Genomic DNA, 24,502 nt, shown 5'->3' with positions numbered 1-24,502 from the left:
GTGAGGGAGATGGCCTGAGGGAGAAGAATACGGCCTTGAGATGGCCGTGGCAGGTTGGACGTGAGGTTGGAAGTTAATTAGAGGTTGTGGAGTTGGCCTGGGCTGTTCTGCCACCCACCACGCAAAGCTACACACCTGCATTCATCCTCCACACTTTTGACTACCACTATTCTCAACATCAGATACTGATTTGACTTCACCCCCCAGCGGCCTTCTGGCTTCCCTGTAAAAGTATGCCATTCCCACTGTATCGTGCTTAACTTAACTCCGAGCTACTCCAGCTGACAATTTTGTTGCAGGCCGGATTTCAGCGAACGACACCATCGCTTCCGTCTGCGCATGCACAAGCCTTTTCGTCCATAAACGTTCAAACATCACAACCACCTCGTCGCTTTTGCTCCTCATCCGACCTTTCCCCCACACTTGAGGCCCTTCTACAAGGGGTTTTCGTCTTCATACGAGTATGTTGTCTTGGACATCCTTCAACCTATGGTCCTGCCGTCAACCCCCGACAGCTTAGTCACACTTTCGAATCAACCCTGCTGTCCTAATAATTTCGCTAACGGTTTTAATTCAGTGGAAGAATTCAACTCAGAGACGGATAGCGACTACTCAAGTTATTGGAGAGACTGGGTAAGTCTCACCAATACGGTGCAATTCTCCAAAACCTTGCTGACAATTTGGCCTCGTGCCATCTCATTGGGCAGTTTATTTCATCGAGAGGGCACGAATACTTTTGCGAAATCGACGAAGAATATCTTACGGATAGATTCAACCTGACCGGGCTCAATACAGAGGTTCAATATTATCAATATGCACTTGACCTCGTCACCGATGTCTTCGATTTCGAATGTAATGATGATATGAGAGAGCAGATCGAGAAGTCAGCGAGGCATCTATACGGCCTAGTTCACGCCAGATATATCATTACAACAAGAGGCCTACAGAAGATGGTATGCCACCCTTTCTCCTACCCATTCGCCTCGGTTCGCCTCCATTAACTCTTAACTCTAGCTCGATAAATATAAGAAATGTGATTTCGGCCGATGCCCTCGCGTCCTCTGCTCCGGCCAACCTCTCTTACCGATTGGTCTATCTGATCTTCCAAACGTCAAATCCGTCAAACTCTACTGCGGTCGGTGTGAGGATGTTTACGTTCCCAAGTCTTCACGGCATGCCGTTATCGACGGTGCCTACTTCGGTGCATCTTTCCCTCACATACTATTCCAGGTATACCCACAGTTGATACCACAGAAAAGCACAGAGAGGCACGTACCAAGATGCTTTGGGTTTAAAGTCCATGCGTCGGCTGCTTTAATCCGATGGCAAGAACAGCAAAGGGTTGCGCAGCGAAGACGGTTAATAGAAGCCGGTGTCGAAGTTCCAACACCAGAAGAAGCGGAAAGGATGCAAGATAGTGACGATGGTGAGGAGGAGGAAGTCGATCCCGCGGAAGTTGGAGAGAAGCTGCCTAGTTGGTAGGACCACTTGGAGTGAGGAGATTGCTTGCTTTCATGTGGATTGATTTTCGGAAGACATGGTAGTAGAGTGACGAAACGTGACCTCCTCCTCTTCATTGTTTCTGTTCTATCACTTCTTTTTAGCGCAGGCTAGCTCGAATATATCCTTAGAATCTTTCAGGTCTCTTATCCGAACATGCAGTAAGCACAAACTTCCCCGGCTTCCATGAAGATTAAAGGCTAAGAAGAAGACGCGATACAAGATCGAATCTCTCAAACCCTCCCACTCAGCATTTCTCCATTATACCCCGTCCATAAAATCTGACAAGCTTAAATGAGAAGTACTTTCATAAATGTCTCTGATGGGATAAATTTCGAATTTGGTTTTCCTGGCTCTTTATATATGTGACTGTGACCGTGCTTGTGACTGTGACACCTGCAGATGCCTCCCATACTTCCTAGGAGTTCATATGCATCTCGATACATTTCCTACAAAGTGCCTCGGCCTCGGCATCAACAGTAGATCAGCTTGTGTAACCAGCCCCAACGTCAACCCGTTGAAGTGGAAGTGTGTTGCGTTGGATGTTTGAACGGGATATCAGCCGACATGTTCGGATGACGTTGTCCGAGATGTTCGGCGGCGTCTCACATGGAGGGGCACCCCGCCAAGCTATCGATAAGCACTGTCCCGAATCCTGTAATATGCTAACGTCCTAACTGGTAGGCGCCGGTCTCCTATTTCTTGTTTTCGGGACGCAAGGTGGCTACAGTACTAACATTCTTTTTTAGTTCAATTTCACCTCCCTACTCATAAGCTTAGACTTCAACAAAACCCCTCAAAGGTATCAATACTCGATCGTTAGGATAACTAGCCGTTACGAACGCCATGTCGAACGCCTTATGGCGACCTTGGGTCGCCCTTCTACTTCTCCTCTTGTTTGCTGTCGGTCCTGCTGCCGCCTTTGGTGCCGGTAATATTGCTTCCATTTCAAAAATTGAAGGCAAGAACTTCCGCCATGGTGATATCGAAGATATCCTCAAAGCCCTCCTTTTCCTCAAGGGCGGGAAGTGGACTAGCAAGCAAGTTAAGAGGGTATACTTCGTAAGTTTTCGCGTTTAGTAGTTATAGTTCCTTAAAACTAGACCTGACGATATCCTGTATTAGGGAAACTGGCTGCGAGACTATTCTCAGGCTTTGGACGTTGGAACCCTGAAGGGAGCACCAGCTGGGACCATTCGTGTTCTGGTATGCATTCTTTTGAATACTTGTCTTCATGTCAGGATATTGATTCCGACTCTATCGAACAGGTTGCCGTCCTTGCTTTCTTGTCTTTCGGTTACGGTATGCCGATTACACCCCCTTGCGTCTACCCATCCTAGTTTTAAAAGCGCCGTGCCTGACGTTTTATCCGCAATGTCTAGCTACGGAGGAATTTGAGGTTACCGACCAACGCTTGGGTGTATATCGCCCGGAAGAACATATCGATAACCCTAAAAACTACGCCGACAATCTCGATGCTCGTGCATACGACCCGAGACTTCGTCCGCCAGTCGTCCCCGTCGAACTCGCTGTCGATCCAGACACTGGTATGAAGAATTATATTGCCAATGAACGTGGTGGCTGGGCTACTTCTGCGGGATACATCAAGTATTCTTTGGATCGGTCCATCCACTTCGGCAGGATGTATACATCGGGCGCCGACGGCTTGAGGGGCAAGAAGGAAGATTTATGCGAGGCTTTGAGATGTCTTGGACAGGCTTTGCATACCATGGAAGACTTTAGCGCGCACAGCAATTATTGCGAATTAGTTTTAAAAGAATTAGGTGTTGATGCATTCCCACACGTCGGTGCCTCTTCGCAAATCCGTCTCACCAACGGAAGAACTGTTTTCCCGCTTGTTACAGGTCCGTTACCCAAATTACAGCGTTGTGTTGATGATGTATAGAACTAACGGTGCTTCGTAGGAACTTTCGGGTCCACTGACTTTCTCCATAGTGTGAGTAAATGACGTTTGTGGGTAAAATATCATTCTTACTAATTTATCTTCTGCTCGACAGGTCCTCGGAGAAGCTCAGGATAAGCTAACACAGAATGAACTCGAAGAGTTGGATTTGGCCATGGCTGAAGCCCAAGAAGATGATAAGAAGCGTTCCAGCGCTAGTTCGGGCACCCGAGGGTTTGGGGGTAGCGGCGGAAGTAGCAGTGACAGCGAAATTCTGAAGGCTCTGCTTTCTCAAATTCCTGGAACTCAGGATCTCGGCGACGAATGCAGCCGCTTACAAGCGGACGCAGACGCACAGAGGTTCGCAAACATGGATATTGGTAGCGGTACTCGCGCCGGTTATGGCAGTTCTCATGGTGGGAGCAGCTCCTATGGGGGAGGGGGCAGTGTGAGTGACAAGATCAGTGCCTACAACCCCGAACAACTTATGCAACGGGTATGGCCGATTCTCCAATTCCGAGACCGAGTCTTCCGCGCGATAGAATCCGCGATCGAGAAGGTCCCGGGCCTCGTTGATGTTGTTGAGAAAATCTCCGAGCTCCTGTCCGTCTTTATTTTCAGCCTGCTAGCTCCAATTTTGAGACCTGTCATCGAGCAAGTTGCCCTGGAACTCAAAAAGGGATCCAATGGCGTCCTCGATGCCTCATCGGTATGCCTTCTTCCCCCTCCTATACGAATCCATGCCGGCCGAAACGCTAAAGAAACTGATTAGAATACGCAATTCGAACCTTGGAACGACCCCTACTGCACCGACCCAACCCACTCCCTTCTTTCCAAGGATCACTTTTCCAACAGACTCAACGAACCTGCCGGCCTTATAGCTCAAGCAGTCGTCAAATATGTTGTTCCGCGTATCGTCTTCGCTTGGGAGAATCCAAATACCCCGGTCCAAATGGTACTTGATGACGTCGTCCGAGTTTTCCATCATCCTGCTTGTCGTGACCCGAGACTCGAATTGCACACTAGCATGTTCAAAGCGGTCCAAGATTGGGTCAATAGGCTGCCCGATAAGGGTAGTAGACTAAATGTTTGGTTGAACTCTGAGGGTGTCCGAACTGGAAAAAACCATACCGATGGTGTTATCGGTGGAGGCCATGAGGGTGGCCACGGAAAAGTTCATGGCAGTGACCTTGATAAAGCCGGAGGTCGTGTGAAGAAAAAGAAGAAGGGTGATACGGCAAACCTTGACCCCTTTGCGCAACTCGCTGGCGCTGTTGGAGGTCAACCTTTGCAAAACATCATTGGAACCCTGTTGGGGGGAGGTGCTGCTGCAGGCGTTGCCTCTGAATACTCCGGAAAATCGAGCAAGAAGGACAAATACAAAGATTACGAATACGAGTACTCGGGCTCGGAGAAGAAAGAAAAAAAGAAGGACAAGTATGATGACTATGACCGTGACCGACGCGAAAAGAAGTCAAAGGATTCCGACCACGGAAGGTCGGAGAAGAAAAAGCACAAGTCTTCCAAGGAGAAGAAAGAAAAAGTCAAGGATGACGACTATTATCGACGTAAAGCCGAGAGAAGAGCTAGAAAGGAGCGCGAGCGCGAGGAGGGCTATGGGGAGAGGTAAGTTTCGGTTTCATTGAGAATACCACTTCTCAAAACGAGACACCTACTCACGGTAAACCTTCTAACCGTTCTGATTTTTCACTATAGGAAACATAAACATAAACAAAGGTCGAGAGCGGTTGAAGGGGGCGAAGATGATGATTCTGATTCTGATAGCGATGATTCAGCTCTTGCATTCGAAGAAAGGCCGAGGAGAGATCGCCGCAAGTCACGCTCCTCGAAAGACAGAGACTACGATGATCCCTACAGGTCGAGTCGGGCCGTAGGAGAACAAGGGGACTACTCGTCTCACCGTGGTTACGAGCAACCCGCTTATTCCGGAGATCCTACTCAAGATTCATATGGAGGTGGCTATGGCTATACGCCGCAGGCAGCAGCCGGTCCGGGATACTATGGTGGAGAAAGTGGTGGTTATGGTGCACCCGTACATGGTGGGTACGAACACCAGGGTTACGGTTCGATGCCTGGAGGTTTCCCGAGCGAGCAAGGCCACTACGGGGCCCCATACCCCACAGGGAATGCTCAGCCTTTTAATTTTGGTAGCGGTTACGTCATTGGGTCTGATGGGCAAGTTGGGCGTGATCGGGACTACGACTACGATTATACAGCTGGAAGAGATCGAGGTATCAATTATCCTGACGAGTCTGCTTACGGTGCTCCCCCACCGCCTCAAGATTTTGGATACGTCTCCGGTGGGTACGGTGACTATAGTGGAGGCGGCGGCGGCGGCGGCGGGCACCCCAGTCACGACCATAGATATGGCTATTAGTTTCCTTCTTGTCTTAAGGTGTCTGTTAAAAACATGGCTGTATGTTCCTTTCTCTATCATAGTCAAGGTACTCGGGATCAATGTTTGGTTCGGGTAAATACTATCGCTTGCGTCAAATATTTGCACGATGCTATGTCTATCGTTTCCACGGTGATCGAATTCCAGAAAGGTAATCATATGGCCGAAGACTCGGTATGAAAACACTGCACCGTCTAGGAAAGTTGCCTGAATAAGGAAAGGACGCTCTTAACGCCATGCAAGGCGTTCAGGTCCGGGCCTTGGCCGGGAGTCCAGGTTGCATGTGCGAAATCAATAATCTTTAGATCTTCGACTTTCCTAGGCGGAGGCTTGTTTTCATCGTCTTCCTCCTCGTCATCTTCATCCTCTTCCTCTCCTTCGGCCAGAGTGCCCTTGGATGGATCCTTCTCCTTTTCAATTTGCAAAGCCTGGTCCAAGGCATCGGCATCGCCCTCGTAAACGAACAAAAGGCTTGCGGAGTACATCCTACTCTCTTGATTTTCAAGAACTCCCTGGATTTCTGCGACCTTGTCGGCGAATCTCTTCGCAATGAGTTTTGACTGCTCTTCGGAAAGCTTGCCTGAAAACAAGAATTCCTTGAATCCGTCGACTGCATTGTCAGCGGTAAATTGCCTACCATAATTCTTGCCGTAAATCTGGTACGCTTTATTGTCGCCTTTCCAAACCTTCATACCGGCGATACGCATACCCAACGGACGAGAAGTCGATTCGTCGGCAACCCCATCCAAACGAGCACGTTTTTCTAGGGGAGCCTCGTCGTCCCAAAGCCGAGCCCCGAGCTTGACGTCCAAAACACAAGGCTTGGCAAACCCGTAGGTGAGATTGGAGAGGACGATGCAAATTTCAAGCGGTTTCTTGACTGTAGCATCAGAACGGGTGCTCGTTTCTCCCCGGTCTGAAGAAGGAAGCGCTGGGGCTACCGCAGGAACCGGGGGCACGCCGGGTTTGTCCCCCAGAGACGCAGCGGTCTGAGGATTTAGCTGAAGGGTGCCCATAAACGTTGGCATCCATTTGGCGAATTCAGCGTGTGACGCGGCGGCCTGATAGAAATCCACTTCCCTGGGAAGGCATGGTTTGATAAGGAGGGCACCGGATTCGTCACGTAGAACACCCTCGCTAGGGTTACGGAAGAGTTGTGTTATTTTGGGTGCAACATGATGTAATATTATACGATGCAATGGAGAATGCGGGGGTCGCTTGGAAAACTTACTGGCCGGCAGCAGCATGGCTGAAGCGTTTGATGAGAGGAGGGGCAATGAATTGAGAATTTCCCTCCATATTGTCCAGGTTGGTACTGTAGGAGCCTAATCGCTCCCTGATTGTTTTCCGAAGTTATTGGAATAGAGAATTTCCTTGTTGGGAATCAAGAATCGGAGAAGGTGAATTGTAATCGAGTTGGTTGATTGATGCTTGACCGATGGATGATGGATACTGGTCTACACGAAATAGGTGGTCATTAAATAGGCACTATACAGGATGATGTGAAGGGCATCATGTTGTGTTGCGGTCACATGACCGCGGTGAAGTCCTGGCTGCTTCGGGGCTGCAACGGATACCTCCCATGGTAGAGAATTGAAGAGGGTTTGCAATTGGTAGGAGGCGGTATTTGATGGATGATGGAGCTGGCGGAGGGGCTGTTGGAGGTTGCACAGCAGCAGCGAGCAGCAGCGGCAAGCAACAGCGAGCAACAGCAGCAGGGCAGCCAACACACAACAGAACGCACACATATAGGTACTTCTTAACTACGTCTCGATTTGCTCTTGAATTCAGGCAACTTATCTGTTATAGGCATCCCACCTGGATTTCCACTGGCTCGAATGCTCTGAGGAAGCAAGTGCTCCAGGTTGGTAAATCTTTGTTCATTTCTTCTCTCTCTTTTTTTTTCTTTCTTGCCTCTAAATATGCACTTCTTTGGCTCTAACTAAGCTCAGCTTGAAAGCTACTGATTATATATCGCCTCAGCGTTGCAAAGAATCACCAAACCCAGCAATCATGGCTTCATCCGATCCTATTGATGCCATCGTCGACCAGATCGACTCTCTAACCGTTGGAGCTTCAAACGTTGCAAACTCCACTCCTACTGCTTCTTCTCCAAATTCCAAAAAGCAAAATCCAACCCCAGCAACGCAAACCAATGGCCCCGGAGCTGCTACCGAAGCTGGCGAGGCCCCTAAGAAAAAGAAAAAGAAGAGAAAGGGAGGCAAGGGAAAGACTCTCCCTAGTGGCTTCGAAGAAAACTTTGTTGAGGCTCCCCTAACGGCCGAAGAATACAACAAGGACAAGGAGCTGTACAGTCCCCAGAAGACAGTTGCTGAACGTATTGAGACTGCCGTTCAGAAATACAAGGCGAAACGAAAGCTAGATCCGCTTCGCCATCAGCTCTTGGAAGCTTACTACCACCTAGGAGGTATTAAGACCGGAGCCAAGATGTTTGGAGGTGTGGATCGGAAGTTTATCAAGGAAAATGATGCGGAAGAGATTGCGAGGTTCAAAGCGACTGACTACGTCCCCGAATCCATGAAAAATATCGGTATCCAGCGGGTAGAGGAGTTGGATGATGACTACGAGGACCCCGAATACACTGTAGACTTTGACTACGTCGTTCGAGCCTTCGTGTGAGTATTTACTTGATTCGTTTTGGCTGAAGAGGCGGGTCCGTTATGCTAAAAAGCTACCGTGACAGAACTCACAAAATTCCGTTTGACTTCGGCATCAAAACTCCCGAGCAAATTGAAAAGGCTGTCAATACAATCAGAAACTTTCTCAACTACGTTCTGTATCATAATGTTTGTCCCGAGTATACGGACAACATCAAACAGGCCATCAAGACCTGCGACAAGGCCAACGAAGAGCTGCCGATCTGTGCTGTTCTCTCGGGTAAGTTCCCTGGAGACTTCAACAAAGCTTGTTCGACCTTGTTTGGCGGATATTGGAGCTATATGACTCCGCGGGAATGGGAGAAGGTGGATGGGGAACTAGATTTCAAAAAACCAGAGCTCGGCTTGAGCAAGGAGAAAGCTTTGGAGATATATCATGCCTTTATTAGCGAGTTGCCTAACATCACATCCGACCTCAGCAAAAACCCCCGGGAGATTTACAAAGAATACGCTAGCTTGGAAGTTATTTCGGTCTGGCTCCCAGAACCTGGAAGCCCCCTCAAACTTGGGAAGATCGTCTGTAAGTCATGGACGCCTGAGGAAGCTCTTCCGATAACTTCGAAGTGGAGCGAACCCAACAACTTGACCTTATACTGCGAGAAGACGGTCGCCCAGTATGTTTATCCGAAGCTGCACTTCGGTTGTACTTTGCATGAGCTGGATTATGGCCTTGTCTACTTCGACGAGATATCCGGGGTTATGTGTTCGAACTTTCTGGAGATTCGAGATGAGAAGGAGCTCGAGGTCGATAGCGATGATTTTGATTTTGATTAGTTGCTGCCAGCCATTTCGCCATTGCATTATTTTGTTACATCGCGGCGTTATATTCTGTAAGGGGATCGGGTTGTGACGGGCGTTGGGAACCAATGAACCAGAAGTCCATGTATGCAGCACACGTCTCCTATTCGCCATAATCCTTAATTGAGAGGCAATGAAAAACTTAATCCGAAATGAATCGAACTAGATCATGATAGCCATGGTATTATAGTACACTGATAGCCACTATTGGAGCTGAAATATTGCCGTGAGGTCATGATACATTCGATTAAACAAAGTCGCCAAACTCGTCGTCGAACCCGGTTATCCTCGTAGACGTAGGGGGAGCAGGAATGCCAACGAATGCAGACTCTGCTGCCATTTCGATTTCTGTCATGCTCTGTCTCTTTTTCTTTACAGCATCTGCGGTCGGTGGTGGTGGTAGAAAGGGTAACGGGAAACCGTTACCGGAGTCCGGTGCTGGCGTGTGAGAGCTTGGAGGCCTACGTCTACCCTTGTTCTGTAAATTTTCCGTAGTTGTAAATTAGCCTTGGCTTGTTTCTCAAACCCTTTTCGTAAGAAAGGCATACCCCGATGGTTATACTTATCGTTTCGCCATCTTTCAGCGAGTAGTCTTTTGGTGGCGCGTTTAATATGGCGGCGGCCGCTGAGGATTTCGCAGGTTGACCGGGGGTTGCTGCAGTTCTACCGGCTCCATAGGAAGTTTTCCCTGCCAAGCTATTCGCAGGGCCGCCGTGCTGGTCTTCTAGGTTGTTATGCCTACGAACTTCTTGCAGGCACACGTTGAAATCAAACGCATCGGATCGTTCCTCGAAGCCAATCCCCAAATAAGCACGACGAGCTCCATCTACGACGCGCACAGCGAAAAAACGGGAAGAATCGGTCACCGGAGAGACACAATAGGGGCCCTGAGGAACCACAGTTGGGATCATGTTAGACTCGGTCGAAACACTAATAACGGACCGGGGCGCACACCTCATATGGACCATTGGCGAACAACTCGCCGGATTCGGGGTCCTCCAGCTTGATGTTGGTCTTGACATTTCCACCATCGATATCGGAGGTTTCTATGACGCGAATACGAGCCGTGAAGATGATGGATTTGGGGTCTTCGATGCGCCATTCGGCGGCCTTGTAGCCTTTGTTTGCGGTGAGAGGTGGGACGGCATAGCAATGGACTCTGCCGAGGAAGAGGACGTTTTCGATCTTTTCGTCGGCCATCGCAGATTCGTCGCAGTTCGCGGGGTGGGTTGGTTTTACGTTGGCGGCATGGTAGGGGGGAAATAAATAAAGGAAGAGAGATCTTGTGGATCAAGATGGAATGTCCATCGAAGGCTATTATAGTAGCACCTAAGGCTCTAAGGGACTAAGAAGGGAACTTTGGGCTGCCAATGGCCCAACATGCAACCCAGCATGCAAGTGCTGGCACTGCTGTTGTGATTGGGTGGTCGTCCCAGGGCAATGCTAGCGTGCATACCAGCAGGGATGCTTGGTGGCGGGGTATATATATATAAGTCAGTTGGTACGCTGAGGAGAGAAGTTGCAGGGAAGGAAGCAAGAAGCAGTCTCCGGTTTCTTTTCGAATACATTGGCTGAATCAACCCAGAAAAAGACCGTTTCCCGTGCCCAGGCGCATTCATATATCCTCCCGAGGATACGACGATGTTTTATATCCTGCTCGAGGTCCCTCCGAGGGCCGTCGAGGGAATGTGTTGATGTGTTGAGGTGAGGTTGCTATCGATAAGCAGCCCACCAAAAGACGTCTGTCCGTTTTGGGGAAGGTCTGATTTTAAGCGTGACACAAACGGGCACCGACAAACCACAACCCGAGCTTCACAAAGAAATTCGGTTGACCTCCCTCCGAACAATTTCATCAAGATTTATATCATCATCGCTCTCTACCCAACGGCCCACTAACCATACCATCTCCGGCGTACACTGTCGCATCGACACCTTCCTGCCACTAGCATCATCAGAATCAACCCCGAGGCTTATCGATACCACAGAATGGCTGCCGTCGCTACCACCGGTGAGTCACGACAGCTTGGAGAAGAGAAGGTCTTCACAGAGAATAAATTACGGACTGACACATGTCCACTTCAGCGCTTCCAATATTGGAGGTACCTACTCCGGTGGATGGAGCCGTCATCGTTGACCCGTCCACAGCAAAGCCAGGGGTTGTCCAGCTGAATACCGGCGAATTCGAGTTAGTCGCTCATTCCTTGCTTGATATTCGATACTAGGATGATTTCTCTGACGGCGATTGCCGCGCGTATAGTATTCGAGAAGTATACCTCACCTACTTACGAAATGACCACGATCTCAGTAAGTGTTTTTTTTTTCCTTTATTTCGCTGATATTGTTGTTAAGCTCTTCTAATGGCTGGGCGTTGTCTCGAATAGCTATGCCGGTTGCGGCCATCAAATCTCTTGTGGACCTCGTCGAACGTATAAATTCACAGACGACAGCTGAGTTCCTTGATGTTCTCAACAGGGGTATCGATGCCCTCAAGGAATCAATTCGTAATCCTATCTCGCTCTCGGCAGGCTGCGACCTCTTCCTCCGTTTTATCGTCCGGTTCTTGCGACACTCACAATCAATGCCAAAGCTTGTCGCACACCTAAAGCAAAGCTACAAACTTTTTGACTCAAGGGCTAAGGACTCCCGAAAAAGGCTTGCCAAGCTTGGATCAAGCTTCATTACCGATGGATGCACGGTTCTCACTATTTCATTCAGCAGAGTTGTGTTGGGAATGATGATGGATGCTCTGAGAAATCACATCAGATTCCAAGTCGTTGTTACCGAAGGCTCTGGTGGAAAAAGACTTGCTTCAATCTTGAGAGAAAGAGGGGTTCCGGTCGCTGTCGTTCCGGAGGGGGCCGTCGGCTACGCCATGAACAAAGTTGACTTTGTCCTTATTGGAGCGGAAGGAGTCGTCGAAAACGGGGGCATTATCAATGGCATGTGTTCTAGGACGAATTGTATCTTTGGTTCAAGGCTGACCTGAGTGGGGATAGTTCTCGGAACGTGCCAGATGGCTACCCTTGCGAAGGCGGCAGGCAAGAGCGTTTACGCTGTTTGCGAAACCCACAAATTCGTTCGCTTGTATCCCATTGACTGTAAGCCGAAATATTGGCCTGCGCCTGCATGAAATTCCTCAAGACGACGACTAACCTTTTATAGCATATGATTTGCCCATTACGCAAACCGTGATCAACTTCTCGGTGGATGACGCGGAGGAACGACAGCCGGCTAAGAAGGATACGATCGAGGAAGCCGAGCGAATTGGCAACGATCGGTTTGTAGATTTTACGCCGCCAACCTTGTTGACTGCTATCATCACCGAGGCTGGTGTCCTCACACCCAGGTATGCCCCGTCTTGGAATGTAGTTCCAAATAGAATGATACTGATCCCATGGAACAGTTCCGTAAGTGAGGAGCTTCTTAAAATCTGGTTCTGAGAGCCAGCAAAAAACTGAATTGTAGGAGATTGCATGAGATACGGTCCTGGCGGTCCGATCCTGACGTTTGGAGTTCCCTGTTTACATTCGATGCATCTGGGGCTGAATCATCATACGAAAGCTCTTTCAAGCCATTTGTGCGTTTTTGACCCGCCCTGGCGTTCGGAGGAGTTCCGAGAATACTTATCTTCATGTAAATACATTTTTTTTCAAGCCAATAGTGCTGTGAGCGAGGAAGCCGAGGGCTCCTTCCGCCCTGTCACCTGCGGCAATCCGTCGACAACCGTTGTGTTGAGCGTTGGGTTTTGACTCATGGTGTTGCTTCTGCGCGTCATTCAATCCAATATAAATTTCCATGTGCTTTCTTCCACTCCTCCTCTTGACCTGTCTGCCCCGCAATTCCACCATCACCATCAATCACAATGACGTCGCTTGCTCGTCCCGCCACTCGGGCACTTGGCTACCGTACGCAACCTTACCTCTTAGCTGCCGCAACCAGAGCCACTTCTTTATCGACAGCTAGAAATTTAAGCCTTACCAACTATCCGTCGAGACCCCAGAACTCTCTTCCCGCACTAAAGTCTGCACCAGCCGCTTCTCTACATGGGTCGAACACAAATTTAGCAACATCTCGGAGTGCGTCATCCTATGTAGCCGGTAGCAACAGCCTCGGTTCCTCGTCATACTTTACCGCGCCCAATCTCCCCGCTAATACTATCATCCGGTTCGTTTGATTTCATAACCGCGTGGTTCTTGATGATGAGTTAATAGTTGGGTTTTAGATTTGTGCCTCAGCAAACAGCATGGGTTGTGGAGCGTATGGGAAAATTCCATAGGTAACGCTGGAGTCTATCGTTGTATTTTGATAGCTAAGCTAACCGCTGGACAGAATTCTAGAACCCGGTCTGGCGATTTTAATCCCAATCATCGATAAGATTAAATACGTCAAGACGTTGAAAGAAGTCGCGATTGGAATTCCATCTCAGTCTGCTATTGTCAGTTGTACCGATATTCTATTCAGGAATTAGAACTGACATCACTCTAGACGGCAGACAACGTAACTCTCGAACTCGACGGCGTACTATATATTCGCATATTCGATGCTTATAAAGCTTCATACGGGGTCGAGGATGCCGAATACGCTATTTCTCAGCTTGCACAAACAACCATGCGTTCGGAGATCGGTCAATTGACCCTCGACCACGTTTTGAAAGAACGTGCTAACCTTAATATCAACATTACCATGGCGATTAACGAGGCGTCGCAAGATTGGGGTGTTAAAGTACTAAGATACGAAATCAGAGATATCCACGCCCCCGAAGCTGTATTGCACGCCATGCACCGACAGGTTTCAGCGGAAAGATCGAAGAGAGCGGAGATTTTGGAGTCCGAAGGTCAGAGGCAGGCGGCCATTAATATCGCAGAGGGAAAGAAGCAGAGTGTCATACTCGCTTCCGAAGCCATGAAGGCGGAGCAAATCAACAAAGCGGCTGGTGAGGCTGAAGCTATCCGATTAAGAGCGGAGGCCACGGCGCTTGGTATCGAAAAGGTTGCAGCTTCGATCCAGGCAGGCGCTGACAGCGCTCAGAACGCCATCAGCTTATCGGTTGCCGAGAAGTATGTTGACGCCTTTAGCAAGCTAGCCAAGGAGAGCAATACTATTGTCATCCCCAGTCAAATGGGAGATGTTGGAGGGATGATTGCCGGTGCTATGGGAATTTATGGCAAGGTTTCGGAGCAACAATCCAAGAATCAGTTGATTCTGAACACAAGCGCTATCGAGGAAAACCTGAGTCAAAAGTGGAGAGAGAACTACGACAAGGAAAAGAAGGAGACGAGTTTCAAGGACGCTTTATTAGAGGAATTTGATTCCGCGAAGAATAAAGATAAGGAGAAGAAGAGAAAGTAATTACAGGGATTTTGAATCAGGGTAGGTATGAAGCCTAAGTACTTATCCACTCCTAATATGTTTAGTCGTGGAGCGTTCCTAGCTCGGGGGTGTGATGCCATGCCTTTCTCATTTTGCATGTCCCTTCGGCGTCCATTGTATATTCTTCCCGCCCTAGTGCCCTTTTGTTCCCATATGCCCTTCTCTTGCCATCGCATTGCCCTCAGTCGAAACTCAACTCTGCCCCTCTCTCTGCAGAATGTCGCAATTCTCGACTCTTTACATCATCTACTGGCATAACAAAAGTTGGCGTGTCACAAGCTGAGCTTTTTGGACGATTGTATATACGTTGGCCAATATGTACATTTTTTCTTTTTCCTTTCTATACCTCATCCTCGACTTGACCTAAAATCGGTCACAATAGCTGGATTTCTACGTGGACATGTAAATAGCTACACTTTTGAAAGGGAAAAATATATATATAAAAAGGAACACCTGCTCGCCAGATAATTATCACACTAATAGTAGGTGGAGTCGTAGGAATGCTCGCTTGTATCAGGTAGATCGTGGAGCACCGCTTAGCCGGTGGTCAAGATCCACATGAAAACGAACTGAACGACGTAAGAATAGATGAATAGGAACTGCGTTCTTCGGTTCCTTTGCGCCCTCGCAACAGCCTGCACGGTACCCCGCGGGTTATCGGTCGAAGTTTCGGGAAGAAGAACATATTTCAGACTCCGCAGCTGAGGTTTTCCGGAGTGCGTTAGTGATGCCCCAACTGGTGGTAATTACGCAAGGAACAATTTTAGCTTACCAGAAAGAAGGCATTTGATGAGAAGAAGTAAAAGAAGCCCAAGAATCGCAGCCATCCGTTCGAAGACAGTTCCTGGATCAAGATTGTGGCGATTATACCAACAAACTTGTAACCACTGTACGCTACTAGGTCTAGCAGTTGGGATTCGTTATTGATATTCAAGAGGTAACAACCAAATTTCAGCCCCAAGATTTCCAATACGACGATCGCGAAAGCCGTGGATGCGAGCTTGCCGAGAAGTTCAGGATGAAAGTGACCACGGATACCTGCCAACATAGTATACAGCAGGATATAGGTCACAAATGCCATGACCGGAATGTACATATCCGGACTGTTCAGATCGTCTCGCGGCGGCAGAAACATCCCATCTGTTTGGCCCGGCACCACCGCCTTCGGAATTCGGGTCCACGGCCGGTGCCTCCAGGGGAATATGACGAGTCGGAGCTTATTAAGCACATAGGAATTCGAGACATTGAAGTAGTGTTTGAGGGCCGTGTAGTTAACATATCGGTTCATCTGGAAAAAGATACAATCGTCAGGCGGGTGGCCATAGCATTTGAAGGCTCAGCAGAGTGGTACGAGTTACCGACATTCTGTTTAACGTATTCTCGACTATTTCTCATCGCCGACGCACCCATTTGCAGGCCGATCTGGGCGGCCGGGTCTGCAAGGAACCCGCCGTAGGCAGGATGAATACCGTGGCCCTGGTTATGCATCGGTACGCCTGGCTGTTGCTGGTATGGAGATGCAGCGTAGGCGGAGCCTGATGACGTTTGTGAGAGGGGTGGGGGCGACCGCATCGTATGGTGGGGTATTGGATGTTGAGGGACCTGCATATTGTGTAAGCTAGCGTACTTTTCGTGCTGACTCCGAAGGACCAACTGAACATACGGGATGGTGAAGAAGTGGAGGAGAAGCGGCTGTGAAGGCAGGTCTCTGGTGCGCCATCTTTCAAAGGGGTCGGTCGAAAGACCACTTGGGAACAGGGAAAAAGGCCAGCAGAGAGCAGGACGGTGTGTATGCGTAGGGCTATAAGCGGTCTAGCTGCTCGGGGTATGCCTGTGAAGCTGGAAGAGGAAGGATGCGAAGTATACGAAAAGGTCGAATGACGTTGGTGGTGAGCTGCAGTGGAGATGTGTTCTCGGGTTCTTTGATGTACCCAGCTTGGTTCCTTCGAACGCGCCGGGCTGGAATGCAACACAACCAAATTAACCCAACCAAAGCATTCATCGCCTCATCGAAGCTATCGATATCCCAGACATCAATTGGACCTATCGTGTCAATCCTATCACCTCGCTAGAACGCCATCAGTCCCTCGAGCGAGAGGGAGCAATGTTGCCCTTATAGGCCGAGGACACAATACAACATCGTCCAACCATGTACTGGCCGCTCAACGTTCCCAGGGTGTATACCTCCAAACTACCCCAGCATGCACTCGATGACTTCGTCAGAGAGACAGTACCGGCATCTCCTCTCGCGTTTACTGCGAATACTCCTAGAACCCCAGCAAATCCCGGCCAGGATGATGATATCGGAGAGCCATATGTAGGCGATACACCAAATCCCTTGGAAACCGTTCCCGAAATTCCAGACCTAGAACCGGTGGGACATACCACGGTCAATAGAGAAGAGTCGATGGAGGAAGTCGATGAAGAAGCCGATGAAGAAGCAGTGTTGGTTGAGAGATATGAGAAGTCTTCGGTCGGGGATTGGGAAGAAAGACATGCAGACCCATCCAAGCTCCCAAATCGCGATGTCCTAGCCATCAAGATATCTCGTAGTGGGTCGCTTTTCGCTACAATTAGTTCGGCCGAGTTAGTGATCTGGCAGACACGAGTAAGTCGGCCTCTTGAGCTCTCCAGTTTTGAGCTAGCATAGGCATAAGGCTTCCTCATATTATGCCGACCAGCTAAGTTGATTGACCAAAGTTCCCAATGTCCTCTAGCCTACTGCCGTTGTCGCCCAAGTCCTACGTTCTGCATCGTCTCTTAAACTTTACGGGCAGAACGTCGATGTCATGATTCGTCCGGATTCACAAGTTTTCGTAGTTCAAACGACAGAGGGATATCTTATAACATACATTTTGCAATCCGATCCCTCGAGTAAAGTCTACCGTCCATCGTTTCCGACCAAATCTCACGCCCACAATGCCATGGGGAATCATTCAAATCTGTTAAATGGTGCTACAGATGGTGGTGGGATCAAGGAATACCTAATACGATTTCGTATGGTTATCAAGATTGATGCTGGTATATCCAGGTATGCACAGGTGCTATCCTGCTCACACAAGGTTGGGATAGCTGCTGATACAAAGTCAAGGGCACTGGCCTGGGACGACGAATTAATAGTAGCTACTTTACGGCCCCCGGCTATACAATGCATTCGTTGGACCCCAGATACCACATCTGGGCAGCAAACAAGTACGGAGCTGCTTAGCCGAATGAATTGGATACAGGGAAAGAAGGTCACCATTAGTGAAATGATCCATGATCGCCCTATGAACTTGAGTACATGGATAACGAGCGACGGACGAGCGTATGCCGTCCAGAGGCTCCCATACACTGTAAGCTTGACTCTTTTAAAATCTATTAGCGTTTGAGACTAACGCTGTCTTAGGAGGTAGAGTCGACAGGCCGTTTATTTAAAGGATATTGCTTCCATAGCCCGCAAACCGAAAATTTGATGGCAACAAAGGCTTCGATAAATGCACGATTTTCACTTATAGCTGTTGCAACTACTGGGTATGATTTACTCCCATGTTGAGATAACTGTTTACTTGCTAACCTGGTCCAGTGGTAATCTTTATGTCTATAACGCCCGGGACTATGTTGGAAACATCCCACTATCACACACAATTATCCCCCCCGCGTCAAAGTGGTCGTCTGGAAAACTGACGTTTCTTGCGTGGTCGCCTGATGGATATGCGCTATTCGCTGGGTTCGAGAGCGGGTGGTCCCTTTGGACAACATACGGGAAACTAATAGGAAGCACCTTTTCCGCGGACAACGTGGAGAAGGAAAGGTTCAATGACGCATACCTAGATGGCCTAGCCGATGGGGCATGGCTCCCTGGAGGAGTAGAGATTGCTCTAGTTAGTGGGAAGCGGATGTCTGACGACACGATACGGAAAAGTGAAAACATCTACATCCTAGAGCTAGCCAGGAGTTCAGTGACTGGAATGTTCAACGCTGTAAGCTTAGCTCCAAACCTTCTCATACACAGTATGGAGCTAACGTTGGGGGTAGCAAAATATTGCAAGAACAGTACTTCAAACTCCCTCGAAGTTGCTTGTGTATCGCGGCTATGACCAGTCAGATCTTCAGACATTGTCGACGGAGCAGACATTATGGTACCATGTACCAATCCCCCCCACGTACCTCGTTGATAACTATCCAATCCGGCAAGTTTCGATATCGCCTGATGGTAGGTATCTAGCCATCGCTGGGCGAAGAGGGTTGGCTCATTATTCAATACATTCGGGACGATGGAAAACTTTTGTGAACGAGTCCATGGAGGGCGACTTCGTTGTTCGAGGCGGGATGTGTTGGTATCATCATATCCTCGTCGCTGCTGTCGAATCAGACGACATGTACGAGTTGAGGTTATACTCAAGGGAGTTGCAGCTCGACAATACCTTGATTTTGCACGTGGAGACTCTCCCAAGCCCCGTTGTTCTGATAACGTTGACTGGTGAAGACGGGCTATTGGCGTATACGCACGACAATGCGCTGTATCACTTCATTTTTACGACGACAAAGGACACGGTGATGTTGAGGTTAGTCGGCCAAATTACATTCCATGGAATTGTACGGGCCCCTGCAAGAGTTCGGTCCATAAGCTGGATCTTACCAGAGGAGCAACTACGAGAAGGAGATCCATCGAGAGACGTTGCATTAGCCACAGTATTGTTTCTAGTTGACGGAAAACTGGTGGTCCTACAACCCTCGACGACGGAAGGCGGCGAGTTGAAGTATGAGATGAGAGTGCTGTTCCAGAGCGTGGAGTATTACATGCTCATGAGAGATCTTCCGGCCGCTCAGAGGCAATATATATTGCCACCAGAAGAACTAAACGGATTTCCTGAGCAGGATCTCAATGATTCGCTATGGGTCTTCGAGGGACAAGATTTGCGGGTCTGGATGGACGTGAAGGATCTTTTGGCCGGCTCGGTGGAGTCCAAGGAGTTACCGCCAGCTGTGAAAGTCCCCGTTGACTTTTATCCACTTTCAATCCTATTGTCTAAGGGTATAATCAGTGGCGTCGAGGTTGAGATTGTCGAAAGAAGGGATGTTGCATTTTCATTCTTCAGGCTTGGGTCAAGAGTAAGAATTCAAATAACTCTTTGCACAATTCGGTGCCCTAATAATTATTTTTTTTGAATAGACGCATCTCTTTTTCAACTATTTGCTTCGTCATCATCTTCAAAACCGGAACGAGGCGGCCGCCATCGGTCTTGCAAGGCAATATGAGGGAGTGTCGTACTTTGAACATGCACTCGAAGTGCTCCTGCACGATGTGTTGGATGATGAAGCTGATACACAACCAGAACAAGAGGGTAAGTCCAACCTATTTTCGTGGTATGCTAGTCAATTATGTTAACTAACCTGTGCTAGTTGCTGTCCTTCCACTGGTTGTCCGCTTCTTATCAAACTTCCCAGAATATCTCAACGTAATCGTACAGTGTACGAGGAAAACAGAAGTGGCTTCGTGGTCACATTTGTTCTCCGTAGTGGGCTCGCCTCAAGTGCTATTTGAAGAATCTTTATCTCGAGGCTTGCTCAAGACCGCCGGGGGCTATCTGCTGATCCTCCATACGATGGAGAAACTGTCTTCATCGTCCCAAGATATGGTACGGCTATTCTCAAGAGCCGTTGCGGAAGAAGACTGGGATCTTTGCAAAGAACTTGCTAGGTTCCTTACTGCACTTGACAATAGCGGCAAGACCCTTAGGGAAGCCTTAGAGCTAGTAGAGTTAAGAAGTCCGGGCGGCGATGAAGAGAAAAGTTTTATGTTTGAGAGCGCAAGACGACTGGAGTTGCCAACGGCTTCAGGCGGTAGTAGTCGGGATAATTTGAGTCCGATCAGTGCATCGTCGAGAGGTGGGAGTCCGGGTGGAGGGAATTACCTCGATGTACCTTGAGCAAAGATGTACACACAGTATACGGTATTGGCCCGCTGGCGTTTAGAAATTTGGGCGGTCTAAATTATATCTTGGGGTCCTTTTCATTCTCAATTAACTTTGGGGGGTTTATTCCTATCCTTTCCCTAGAATTACAGCATGAACCCGAAAATACGAGTAGGGCAGTTCCCGTTGAAATAGTAATAATAACCTTAGAAGCTAGTGGGCAAGTATAAATACTATAGGAGGTAGCCCCTGCTACGGTAGAGTTGAAACAGAAGACAGCTTCATTTAGAAGGGTAGATCTTATCTCCCGGTGTCAGCCCAATAGATCCATAGAATGTACCCGATCGAATTCCGTATACCTGAATATACTCTCGAAGCCACTAGATAACTCCAATAGCCTTCACCGTGTCCTCCCATCTAATCCCGCTAATGTTGGCCCATCTTCGGCCTTCCTTACACGCCTGACTTTCGACATGTTGAACAAGCTCACTCAAAGCCGAGAACTCCTTGACACAGCGTCTACAGATGTAATACACTTCTTCCTCCATTGCGAGCGTTAGTTTGTTACCGCGTCTATCCGTGGATCTGGAGTTCAAATTCAAATCCGAATCCCCATCATCCTGTCCCGGATGATAGCCCCTCCTCATACAGGTTTCGAGATCTGTCTTGCTCCAAAAGAAGCACATCTAGAGTTTTTTGAATGAGATTTCGCGCCTAGCATTCTTGGGCTGTTGGATATTGTACAGAAGGGGGTATCGGCATAATATTGGAGGGGTATAATTTAACGAGGGAGGAGAGGTAATAAGATTGGCATGATTTAACTTCCGAATAATACTATAGAGTTTGTCTTTCCCCGGCCCACATCGCGAATTCTCGAGATGGTGGAGATACGTAGATGCCTTTCCAAATGGGTGGGAGCACCCTTTGGGTGGATAGGTTTAGCGCATTTGGCCCAATCCCGTGGTCAGCTTCACCCCCTTCATCCTGCTGCGGCGGCCAGGTTCGAGATGAGGGCCGGTTTATCTCAGAGAGATACCCGATATCCTCGTTGCCTCCGTCATCGTCGGGTCTATGCTCGAGCTCTTCGTCATTTTCTCGAATCGCATTTGCAGCCGGGAATCGATGGATTTTTTGAAACCAATAATTCGTTTCTACGGTTTGGTTCGTTAATTAAGCAGTATGATTTTAATACTCTGTACACGTAACCTACCAGCTTCAGCCCTCCGCAAGACCTGCACTTTTTCTAGCAATGGAAGGATGGGTTTTGGCAGCAGTGATTGCAACACGGTATTTCCCCTCGGTTTGGAGATCTAATCGAAGCTAAGGGTGTCTGGGAAGTCGGGTCGCGATTATCTTCGAACGAAGTCCTGCTAAGGTGAAGGTCAATAGAACTACACAAACAAAACCTAGTGCCTCATGATATATCACAGTTGTAGTAAATCGCCGAGGGAAACTTAGGTAGATTAAATGCGTGATATTGCAAAGTGCTAATGTACATGTTATCGCCCATCAAAACGCCATAACTCCACTCCGACGTGGGGGTTTAGAAAGCGAAAGGAATCGGACATCCAACCGCCCGTCGAAGCTACTTTCCCATCTCAGTCGAAACACTTTGTTAACAAAGAACAACCAGATAGTGTGATATTTGATATCTTTCAGTTCAAAGGTTGGAAGGATATGTCTGACCTTTTGGGAGAAAAAACGGAAACACGTCGAAATTTTGATGAATGTAAGGATCTGTCTCATGCAGAGGCTTATATCTTCTTCTTGAGAGGAGCCGGTGGAGGCAACATCAACCCCGTCGTCTTCCCTTCTCCAGTGTCGACCCTCTTGTTGCCAAACTTCGATTGGTCTCCAACTTGTGTGAAAGTTCCACTCTGAAACCATTTGTCCGATTCAGCCTTTCGCTTTCGTTCCATCTCCAATTTGACTTTCGGATCAACGAGTTCGATACCTTGTACCGGTGTGAATGCCAGACTACTTGCCGTGCCGCTAACACCGGCAGTACTGCGAGCACCAAACGAACTCATCATACCACCAGGTGTATTCTTGAACGGGTTGATAACGGACTGGTTTCCACCAGCCGGAGTACCCCAACCGAGATTATTCTTGCTAAGTTTCGCTCTCGTTCTAGGATCAACTTTCGTCGCTCTGATCTTCCCGCTATCTTGCATTCCGATCATACCCATTCCCTTCGTGCTATCTCCATACGAAACTTCCCTCTCAGCTTCGCCAAATACCATCCTATTTTGTTGTTTGCGGAGATCCGTCATCGCAGTTGCTTCCTTCGCCTTCCTCACTCTCCTACCACCACGCTTTCGAGCAGGTTTGTCATCTGGTGCGGGCAAAGCCTTAGGGCCTTTGTTCGGTGGCGGTTCCGTGAGCTTATCCAATCGCTCCAGGATATCTTGCTTGAGAGTGTTTCCCATCGACCCGTCGGTATGCTCATGCGCAAAGTCAACTCGGACGGCAAGGACGATTTTACTGGAAACTATCCGCATAGCTTTAATCTTCAAGTCATTGGGAATTTGCCGAATGATTGGTGAGTGGTATAGGAATCCTTGCTGTCTGATGCCAACGTTGGACGCGAGGGTAACTGCGGCCCTACGTTTGACCCCCAAGGCTGAAATATTGCAGGCCGGCATCTTTGCGAGCCCGGATAGACCGCCAGCAAATCCAATCAACTGGGCAGCGGTCGTAGAGCCAATAATCGCCGAGGTGTTTGGTGCGAATAATGCCATTCGTGAAGAAACGTAGTTTATAATCGTATGCTTCGCCCGATCCAAAGCTATTGTCATCTCGCAAGCACTGACAACAGTTGCCACTTCCTTATCGGAGAGTGGCCTTCCCTTCGATGTCGTAGCTTCCACGGTTACCACCATGACAGTCGCACTGTCCAAGACGGCGCGAAGCTGTGACTGCATGGGTTGGAGATTAAGGTCATTCTTGATTACGGCGACGGTTTTGGCATAATCCAACGGATTGGTGACCAAGTTCTCGAGTTCGGGATATCTTGGCGAATAGTGGTCTCGAATGAACTTGTGAACAAGAATTATCTCCGAATCGATTTCTACAGAGTGCTTATTGGACTCGACGATGAGGTGATACTCCGGATTTTGTTCAACGGATCCGATGATCGAGGTTGGCGTCGGTTGGGATTGGTAATACGCGATTTTCTATCCGACAGACCAGTTAGTTTCCTTGCAAAGTGTTGATGGATTCGATAAGATAGATGTTAACGGACCTCTAAGACCGGCTCAAGGACTTTCATCAGCTTGGCGATACTCCTGACATCGTCCACTTTACCGAGCTGCATCTTTTCTATCCGCGCTTTCGTTTGAGTCTCGTCTTCACCATCATCCCCGCCCCCTCCTCCCCCTGCATCCGCCATCTCCTCGTCCTCGTCATCCTCTTCGTCCCCATCGAGGTCCATCCCGTGTCGACTGGTACTCGAAGCGCCATTCGGCTTGTCGGCGTAAAGATCTAGAGTTGTGTTTAAAGAGTCAACTTCCTTCTCTTCCTCGCCGTCCGACTGGTCGTCAAAGTCGGCCAGAAGCTCGTCCGCCAAGGACATGATGTTTACAAATGAGGCGAACCGGCTGGTATGATGTTTATGTTGGAACCGGAGCTACGATGACAACAATGGTTTGTGAATGACGCGAATGGTGACAGGTGTAAATGAATACAAGGTCGATTTTCGCTTGGTACCGAAAGTGGGTTTTGACGACGAGAGGACCGGGTTCTTGTTTAGGTAGGCTTAAATTATCAAACGCTCGAGCCTACAACACGCAGAATTGTCTTCGCACATGAGCCAAGTCCTGTCACCGGACATACAACATAAAGAGCTCTACAGAAAAGATATAGGAAAAGGAAAAGGTTGCGATTAAAACCCTCTAATGAACATCGAAGGAGCAGTTATTCTCTTGAAGCTAGTCTAGTT

General features: G+C 48.6%; 9 protein-coding genes and 1 further gene across 9 annotated transcripts; 6 read left to right on the top strand and 4 right to left on the bottom strand.

The window, feature by feature from the left end:
* The first annotated feature begins 40 nt into the window (after nucleotides 1–40).
* DFL_006172 lies at nucleotides 41–1,778 on the top strand.
* A 568-nt stretch (nucleotides 1,779–2,346) lies between these two features.
* On the top strand, nucleotides 2,347–5,801 carry DFL_006171 (uncharacterized protein; the record flags this gene model as incomplete). Its single annotated transcript, XM_067635548.1, has 8 exons — nucleotides 2,347–2,562; nucleotides 2,626–2,706; nucleotides 2,769–2,802; nucleotides 2,883–3,365; nucleotides 3,426–3,457; nucleotides 3,519–4,112; nucleotides 4,176–5,029; nucleotides 5,120–5,801. The coding sequence occupies 8 exons, from the start codon at nucleotides 2,347–2,349 to the stop codon at nucleotides 5,799–5,801; spliced, it is 2,976 nt and encodes a 991-aa protein (XP_067489965.1).
* A 212-nt stretch (nucleotides 5,802–6,013) lies between these two features.
* DFL_006170 (uncharacterized protein) lies at nucleotides 6,014–7,118 on the bottom strand (the record flags this gene model as incomplete). The annotated part of the gene is made up of 2 exons (XM_067635547.1): nucleotides 6,014–6,956; nucleotides 7,051–7,118. 2 exons carry the CDS (start codon nucleotides 7,116–7,118, stop codon nucleotides 6,014–6,016), a joined length of 1,011 nt encoding a protein of 336 aa, XP_067489964.1.
* Nucleotides 7,119–7,449: 331 nt separating this feature from the next.
* DFL_006169 (uncharacterized protein) lies at nucleotides 7,450–9,271 on the top strand (the record flags this gene model as incomplete). The annotated part of the gene is made up of 4 exons (XM_067635545.1): nucleotides 7,450–7,571; nucleotides 7,629–7,683; nucleotides 7,803–8,455; nucleotides 8,524–9,271. The coding sequence occupies 4 exons, from the start codon at nucleotides 7,450–7,452 to the stop codon at nucleotides 9,269–9,271; spliced, it is 1,578 nt and encodes a 525-aa protein (XP_067489963.1).
* Nucleotides 9,272–9,542: 271 nt separating this feature from the next.
* On the bottom strand, nucleotides 9,543–10,495 carry DFL_006168 (uncharacterized protein; the record flags this gene model as incomplete). Its single annotated transcript, XM_067635544.1, has 3 exons — nucleotides 9,543–9,773; nucleotides 9,844–10,182; nucleotides 10,250–10,495. 3 exons carry the CDS (start codon nucleotides 10,493–10,495, stop codon nucleotides 9,543–9,545), a joined length of 816 nt encoding a protein of 271 aa, XP_067489962.1.
* Nucleotides 10,496–11,281: 786 nt separating this feature from the next.
* On the top strand, nucleotides 11,282–12,735 carry DFL_006167 (uncharacterized protein; the record flags this gene model as incomplete). Its single annotated transcript, XM_067635543.1, has 7 exons — nucleotides 11,282–11,303; nucleotides 11,378–11,480; nucleotides 11,553–11,599; nucleotides 11,677–12,234; nucleotides 12,292–12,393; nucleotides 12,458–12,641; nucleotides 12,699–12,735. The coding sequence occupies 7 exons, from the start codon at nucleotides 11,282–11,284 to the stop codon at nucleotides 12,733–12,735; spliced, it is 1,053 nt and encodes a 350-aa protein (XP_067489961.1).
* Nucleotides 12,736–13,157: 422 nt separating this feature from the next.
* DFL_006166 (uncharacterized protein) lies at nucleotides 13,158–14,644 on the top strand (the record flags this gene model as incomplete). The annotated part of the gene is made up of 4 exons (XM_067635542.1): nucleotides 13,158–13,459; nucleotides 13,518–13,571; nucleotides 13,625–13,730; nucleotides 13,781–14,644. 4 exons carry the CDS (start codon nucleotides 13,158–13,160, stop codon nucleotides 14,642–14,644), a joined length of 1,326 nt encoding a protein of 441 aa, XP_067489960.1.
* A 557-nt stretch (nucleotides 14,645–15,201) lies between these two features.
* On the bottom strand, nucleotides 15,202–16,385 carry DFL_006165 (uncharacterized protein; the record flags this gene model as incomplete). The annotated part of the gene is made up of 4 exons (XM_067635541.1): nucleotides 15,202–15,366; nucleotides 15,438–15,953; nucleotides 16,028–16,267; nucleotides 16,329–16,385. 4 exons carry the CDS (start codon nucleotides 16,383–16,385, stop codon nucleotides 15,202–15,204), a joined length of 978 nt encoding a protein of 325 aa, XP_067489959.1.
* A 429-nt stretch (nucleotides 16,386–16,814) lies between these two features.
* Nucleotides 16,815–20,577, top strand: DFL_006164 (uncharacterized protein; the record flags this gene model as incomplete). The annotated part of the gene is made up of 8 exons (XM_067635540.1): nucleotides 16,815–17,273; nucleotides 17,383–17,696; nucleotides 17,757–18,000; nucleotides 18,054–18,178; nucleotides 18,231–18,627; nucleotides 18,683–19,759; nucleotides 19,821–19,992; nucleotides 20,051–20,577. The coding sequence occupies 8 exons, from the start codon at nucleotides 16,815–16,817 to the stop codon at nucleotides 20,575–20,577; spliced, it is 3,315 nt and encodes a 1,104-aa protein (XP_067489958.1).
* Nucleotides 20,578–22,316: 1,739 nt separating this feature from the next.
* Nucleotides 22,317–24,136, bottom strand: DFL_006163 (uncharacterized protein; the record flags this gene model as incomplete). The annotated part of the gene is made up of 2 exons (XM_067635539.1): nucleotides 22,317–23,738; nucleotides 23,807–24,136. The coding sequence occupies 2 exons, from the start codon at nucleotides 24,134–24,136 to the stop codon at nucleotides 22,317–22,319; spliced, it is 1,752 nt and encodes a 583-aa protein (XP_067489957.1).
* Nucleotides 24,137–24,502: the final 366 nt, after the last annotated feature.

The sequence above is a fragment of the Arthrobotrys flagrans genome (genome assembly GCF_004000055.1).
Source record: "Arthrobotrys flagrans strain CBS H-5679 chromosome Unknown unitig_9, whole genome shotgun sequence".
Lineage (NCBI taxonomy): Eukaryota > Fungi > Ascomycota > Orbiliomycetes > Orbiliales > Orbiliaceae > Arthrobotrys > Arthrobotrys flagrans.
The sequence above is the reverse complement of the archived record's forward strand: the minus strand, read 5'-3'. Positions and strand labels throughout refer to the sequence as shown.